The 7,109-nt window shown below is 39.0% G+C and overlaps 2 protein-coding genes across 2 annotated transcripts; one reads left to right on the plus strand and one right to left on the minus strand.

Annotated features, from left to right (window-relative positions):
* Nucleotides 1–630: 630 nt before the first annotated feature.
* LOC110873518 lies at nucleotides 631–1,665 on the plus strand. Its single transcript, XM_022122456.2, has one exon. The coding sequence runs from the start codon at nucleotides 631–633 to the stop codon at nucleotides 1,663–1,665; it is 1,035 nt and encodes a 344-aa protein (XP_021978148.1).
* Nucleotides 1,666–3,151: 1,486 nt separating this feature from the next.
* On the minus strand, nucleotides 3,152–4,438 carry LOC110870427. Its single transcript, XM_022119608.1, has one exon. The coding sequence runs from the start codon at nucleotides 4,436–4,438 to the stop codon at nucleotides 3,152–3,154; it is 1,287 nt and encodes a 428-aa protein (XP_021975300.1).
* Nucleotides 4,439–7,109: the final 2,671 nt, after the last annotated feature.

Below are 7,109 nucleotides of genomic sequence, written 5' to 3' on the forward strand. Positions count from 1 at the left end.
GCATATAGTTGCTCATATACGTTTGTGTAAAGATATATTCAAGTTTATTACTAGTATTAATTTTGAAATTATTTTCATTTTCATATTTTAAAAAAAGTTAAGCATGATTTTAAGTACAGTTATTTTTTAATTTTAGTGGTGCATTATTGATAGATGGATTGATGATAGTGAGTTGTGGAAAATTTTCTTAAAACTTGTATACACAATCCACATAAATGTATGTGGTTGATGTTTTTACACTTTTAATTGTGGATATACAACCATTTTGACTAAAACTAAATTCTAAAACCTTGCTGATGACATATTTCCACATAAAAGATAAGCGTATACTTTATAATTATAAACACTTTTAAGTGTGTGAATATGTGTAAATCTAACATTTGTTATAGATAGTTAAATTGGATTATATTAAACAACACAAACAATGGATTATATCAACACAACATGTAGCTTTCTCGTAGAAAACTATGGCCATCTAACCTTTTGTCTCAATGATGGATATTATAATATTCTATACGGTTGTTTACAAATTAACAGCCTCTTCAAGGAATAATTTTGTTTTATAAATTTAGCCCCAAAACACTTCCATTCATCTACACTTCTCTTCTATCTATTCCCAAAGGTTAAATCATGGATTTAGATCAAGCAGAGATGCAAAATGTAGGCTTCTTTGGTCTATACAAAGAATCTATCAAAACCATATTCTCATGGAAGAAAATATTTGCTCAAATCACCCTAACTTTCATCCTACCACTCTCCTTCATCTTCTTGGCTCACATCGTCATCGCTGACATACTTGATTGGCGTTTTAGTGGCTATAGAAGTAATGAATATCGCTATTACTATCATCATCGTGAAACATCTTTATGGATTCGTTATTGGATCTTAAAATTTGTCTACTTAACCTTCCTCTTCCTATTCTCTCTCCTCTCCACTGCTGCCATCGTTTACACCATAGCCACGGTGTACACGGGTAGTGATGTGGCATTCAAGAAAGTATTGAAAATTGTGCCTAGGGTTTGGAAACGACTTGCTTTGACTTTCTTGTGGACTTACTTGGGCTTTTTTGTCTATAACGTGGTGGCAGGAGTGGCAACTGGCATTTATGCAACCACCATATCAGACACCACGTTTGGTTATGTCATGTTTTGGGTGTTGTTTATACTATATTGCATCGGATTTATATATATAACAGCGATTTGGCAGTTGGCCAGTGTGGTTACTGTTTTGGAAAGCTCATATGGATTAAAAGCAATGATGAAAGGCAATCAACTTATTAAAGGGAAGAAGTTGTTATCGTGGTTCGTATTCTTCGTGTTATATTGTGTTTTTGCAGGTATATTGATCTTATTCTACATATTTATGTGGAACTTCACGTTTTTTAGCTTAATCATAGGACTCCTATGTCTTTTCCTACTCATGAACTTGTTTCTGATCGGTTATGTGGCACAAACGATGCTTTACCTTGTTTGCAAGTCACATCATCGTGAGCCCATTGATAAGGTCGGATTATCAACTCAACTAGGAGGTTATCTCGGCCAATTTGAGCCCGTATTCAAGACAAACAAAGATATTGAGCTAGGGCAAGCTCATCCTCAAACGCCTCCTCATCCTCAAACGCCTCCTCATCCTCAAACTCAAACTCAACCTCAAGTTCAAGTTTAATATATGCTATAGCTTTGTATTTTCCCTTGGTTGTATCCTTTTATGATATAAACGATGTAAAGGTTGTGTCTGAATAATGCAAGGTTGAAATGACTACTATGTTTTGTTGGAATACATCCATGAAGTGGGATAGGCTATGCACCAAACTAATGTCTTAATTTAAGAATAAACTAGTTTTTTTACTCGTCGCGCATTGCGGCGGCGTCTTATGTGACGTGATAAATTGTAGACTACAATCAACCTGATTCGTTTCCGAAGTAAATTTACGTTGAAACGTAAAGTAATCCGAGTTCATATCGTTGAATGAAAATGTATTTTATTTGACCTGACTTGTTTTCAAAGAAAAATTACGTCAAAATGTAAACGAACTCAAAACGTATATAAAATAAACACGTATGTTGGCGTCATACACGACGTGATAAAATATAGACTACAATCGACTCGTTTTCGAACTAAAATTACATCGAGACGTATAGCAACTCAAATTTATATCGTCAAATGAAAACGTATTACATTTCACCTGATTTGTTTCCAAAGAAAATTTACGTGAAAACGTAGTTCAACTCCAAACATACATAAAAACAAAACATTAGATAATTGACCTGTTTCCAAACAAAAATTACGTTAAAGCGTAGTTGAACTTGAATTTATATCGACATATACAAAAAAAAAATATAAACGTTAAGAAATTAGTTTTAGGGTAAACACGAAATTTTAGAAACTTGTAGGTGTTAAAGCGACATTTACAAAATTAGAGGGATTAGTTTTGACATTATCACAAAGTTTAAGGATAGAAAGGTAAAACAACTCGTTTCCAAAAAAAATTTCGTTGAAACGTGGAATATCTCGAATTTATAAAAACACGTATATAAAAATAAGCACGCAACAAATTAGTTTTTTTTAAAGTTAACGAACGAAAGTTATTAATGAAAAATCAGATTATATATACTCTTGAGGGGGTTAAAGTAACATTTTACAAAATTGATAGAAAGTTAAGGGGTGAAATAATATTTTCTAAACTTAAGGGGTGAAAGTAAGATTTGACAAAAGTAGATTTTTATTATGATTGTTGATTGGTTTTTAAGATATAAGTAAAATTTCATGCGAAGAAAATAAAATGTCAAAATTGTCCTGATCGATCTCGGGTGCAGCAATAAATGTAAACTCATAAACCACTTCAACACTTTCAGCTCTTATTATGGTTTGGCACATTTCCACGGGGATGAGCCTCCATGTAGGTGCCACATAGGTGGCTCGTGGGGATGGGCCTCCTTCATAATTGAGGGGGATGGAGGATGGGGCTACCCCACCTCATTATTTTATAATTTTCTAAGTTTTACTTTATTAACTTAATAAAAACTTTATAAAAATTAACAAATACAAAAATAAATTCATTTCATAACATAAAAAAAATTACATTTCCTAAAAAAAAATACATTTCCGAAAAATAAAAAAAATATTACATTTCCTAAAAAAAAAAACTAAACTACTCGTCTTCGTCTTCCTCTTCGGCACCGTCCGTTACGTTAACGTTGTTCCAAATATGTTCTACCAAATCCTGTTGAAGGTTTATATGCGTGAAGTCGTTGGTTAGCGCGAACGAGTTTAAATCCTGTTGCGTCGGATCTACCGGGACAGTATTCCCGTAAGATGCATTCTCATCATACTCACAAATCGCCCGACCTTCGTCTTCAATAATCATGTTATGGAGCAAAATGCAAGCGTACATAATCAGGCGCAACCGCTTCGGTGTGAACGCACGTGCCGGTTGTTCAAGGACGGCCCATTTTTTTTTAAAAACACCAAAACAACATTCGATGTCTTTTCTTGCACCTTCTTGACGCTTGGCGAATTTTTTCCTTTTTTCGTCCTCAGGATATGAAATAGTCTTGACAATTGTAGACCAAGACGGATATATTCCGTCAGCAAGATAATACCCGCGTCTATACTCAACCCCTGATACTGTAAAACGGGTGTCCGGTCCGATTCCATTAACGACATCGCTAAAGATCGTCGATTGGTACAGCACGTTGAGGTCGTTGAGTGAACCAGGGAGCCCAAAGAAAGAATGCCAGATCCACAAATCTTGTGACGCCACGGCCTCAAGTATTAAGGTTGGATAGCCGTGATCACCTCGCGTGTATTGGCCTCGCCACCCAGTCAGGCAGTTATGCCACGCCCAATGCATACAATCAATGCTACCAAGCATTCCCAGAAACCCGTGCCTTGCTTCATGAGCTTGGTACAACTGTTGAACATCATACGCGTTTGGTTTCCGCAAATATTTTTTGCTATACAGTTTCACCACATTATGGCAAAACCGATACAAACATTCCCGCGCGGTTCTTGCCGACATCTGTAAGTACTCGTCCAACGCGTCGGCCACTGTCCCGTACGCCAGTTGGCGAATGGCCGCAGTAAACTTTTGTAACGTGGTGAACCCTTCATAATTACGAGCATCGGGTCGTTGAGTGAAAAACGGGTCTAGCCCCGCCAAATCATCAGCAATCCGTGTGAATAAATGGCGACTAATTCGGAACCTTCGTTTGAAAGTGTCGGCGTTGTAAAGGGGTGCATCAGAAAAATAATCGTTAACCAATTTCTCGTGCGCTCCTTCGCGGTCTCTGTTAACCTGTATTCGTCTGGTAATAACGTTTTCAGACGAGTCCTCTTCCTCTTCCAAAAGAATCTGCGCCGCCTTTACCACAGCGTTTGCGAAAAACATCTCCTCTTCATCCGAAGAAGAGCCGGACCACCAAGGATTAGATGCCATTGTGGATGAAGAGATATTTTTTTATAAAAGATTGGTATAAAAATGGGAGTGTTTTATTATAAAAATGGATGAGAATGGGAGAAGAATGGGTGAAATATTGAAGAAATGGTATAAAGAATGGGTATATATTTAAATTGAAAAAGGTTTTTTTTTTTTTTATAAAACTAGCCGTTATTAACGGCTATATGCTTCAAAGGTGGCCCGGCGAGCCTGGCTTGGGTTTGCTGGTGAGGACGGGTGGGATGGAGGGGGGCGGTGTGGGGGACCGGCGCCGGTCCTAGCCGGGCCTCAGCCAGCCCCCACTCCTTCTAGTCTTAAAGGACTTCACTTTTAGTATCTAACTAAGGAAAAGTCGGTGGAGTGATCTCCACCGAGTTTCTCTAGTATATAAATGTATGGAGTAACGGACCCATTATGTCACATATTGGACCTTAACTTATTAAGAATTACTAATTGATCCTTATAGTATAGCAATAATTATATTTTAATAAACTATTGTCAAATAATCTTATTCTATATGTTCCTTTCTAAAATCCTTACATGATGATTTGACTAGTGGTGGCATATCTAACATGATGATTTAAAACATATACATAACGAGCTAGTGGTGACAAATTAGACCTCTAACATGATAATTTGTTAAAAATATTCTATATTCTTTACATATATTTCAGTTTAAATGTTTTCCTTTTTAGTTTCTAACCGTTGCCCATTTTTTCCTTTTTGATTGAGGTTTGGTTCCGGTTTCCTTGGTTGGCGTTGGGCTCTGTTGGGCTGATCCATGTTGCGGTGGGCTTAAGGGTTGTGTTGATCCGGTTCTTTATATTGGCTCCTTGGGATCCTGGCTATCACCGTCTCACACTGCTCCTTCTCGAACACTTGTGCATCTGCTCTCATTTCTTCCTCACACGTACATTCGTGAGGGTGTTTTGATCTCTTCCTTGTTAACCTTTTGGTTATATTTGTACACCAGTCAATCTGTGATGACTGGCTGATTTCTTTGTACTGTTTTTAGTAAAGAAGTTCTAATAAATTGGTATTTCATTTGTTGATTCATCCCTAAAGTTCTGACATTGTATCAGAGCTCCAAGGTTAAATTGGTGCTCTGGTGGTCTTCCGCTGCAATCGCCGGTGCTTGCTTATCCGTATATCAGTCCAAGGACTCTGATCTAGGGTTATGACGGCGGTGCTTGAAGTCTTGGTGGTCCAGTGGTCCACTAGTTGGTTTTCTGTTCACTGATTGCTTGTGGTTGCTGTGCCGCCGCTGGAAGAACGAAACCCTAAATTTTTAGGGTTTTGCTCGCATCTATTTTTTGAAGGATTTCTCGTTGGTCCCTTTTGGGCAAACCAACAGATCTGTTCTCTGTCTTCTGATCAAGGTTCTGTAACCCTAAGTGAAGGTTACAAACCTTGATCCCTTTGGATTTTGCTGGCACCCACTGTGAGATCGTTCTATCTCTCTTTTATTTTCTGTCTTGCATCATTATTTGTTGTGTCTAGGCATCTTTGATACCGGGTGTTTAGGTGAGACCGGTTTGATTTGGGGATACAGAGAGGGTTCACTCTGTTGCATATTACTTTGTGTCTAGGCTCCCTGAATACCGTCTGCAGAGGCACCTGTGAGTGATGAACCTCTGATCGGACCTCTGTTCAGGCTTCGCTCTTTGACCCTTGACGACGGGGGTAGCCCAAGGATGAATAAAATTATTAATATGCAAAGTGCTTAAAAGGTTGAAAGGTTCATCGGATGAAAAGCTGTAAAATGAGGGAATCGAGAAACAGTAACTAGTCATGTCTAGAGCCTCGTCCCACCAACTCACGCTCACCAACTCACAAAGTCAGAGCAGGTCTGCACAAGCACACTCTATTAACCAGGGGTCCAAAGCCTTTAACCCCAAAAGGGGAAACCCTCCATAAGCAAACAGGTCTCGCTAGTATAGTCCATGCCATTTCGAGAGGTGTCTTCCACTATAAGAAGACAGCTCATAAACACTTCAAAGACATTCCAAAAAGCACAGAGATTCCTTAATCTTTAGTCATTCAAAGAGTTCTTTGTCACTTCCAAATAACTCTTCATCAGATTCATCTCATTCATTCTATTTGCTTTCTTTTCTGGATCCGAGTCGGCCTTGGAGAAAGAACTTCAAAGCAAATAATTCAAACATACTAGTGAACCTCCTTCCACGTTTTGCAAACGTGGAGGGACCCCGCGACCTGCATTAGGCAAAACTGAACCCTTCAGCCCTTTTGCCTGACCAGCCCAGCTACCATCCTTGGTCCCGTGTTTGTTGCATCAACAAGTTGGCGCCCACCGTGGGGCTACGCCGCTGTTTCTCCTCAAAAGAGACCTGGTACGTGTAGCTCCTTCCATTCAAAACCACCATGTCAGAAAGTGGATCTCCGGGAGAGGTAAACCAGATCCCTAACACCTCTACCCCGGGAAGTGGTCAAGCTCACACAATAATAACAACGCCTTTTTCAACTCCGGGGAGTACACCCGAGTTTCTTACCTTTAACACACCAACCCCATCTAGATCTGGAGCTCCGTCTCCCAACGTTGGTGTGTCAGACACTCCGGCACGTGTTGAACTTACCCCCGAGGGGGTCGCTAATAACTTCCTTGAGCTAAGATCACTTCTTAACCAACATGTGAACAGAGAAAGGGAGAAAG

Source organism: Helianthus annuus, chromosome 8 (assembly GCF_002127325.2).
Source record: "Helianthus annuus cultivar XRQ/B chromosome 8, HanXRQr2.0-SUNRISE, whole genome shotgun sequence".
In the NCBI taxonomy this organism is placed as follows: Eukaryota; Viridiplantae; Streptophyta; class Magnoliopsida; order Asterales; family Asteraceae; genus Helianthus; species Helianthus annuus.

What these genes read in the sequence shown, in the direction of transcription:
- LOC110873518 (XM_022122456.2), top strand. Translation starts at nt 631, where the DNA reads ATGGATTTAGATCAAGCAGAGATGCAAAATGTAGGCTTCTTTGGTCTA.
- LOC110870427 (XM_022119608.1), bottom strand. Translation starts at nt 4,438, where the DNA reads ATGGCATCTAATCCTTGGTGGTCCGGCTCTTCTTCGGATGAAGAGGAG.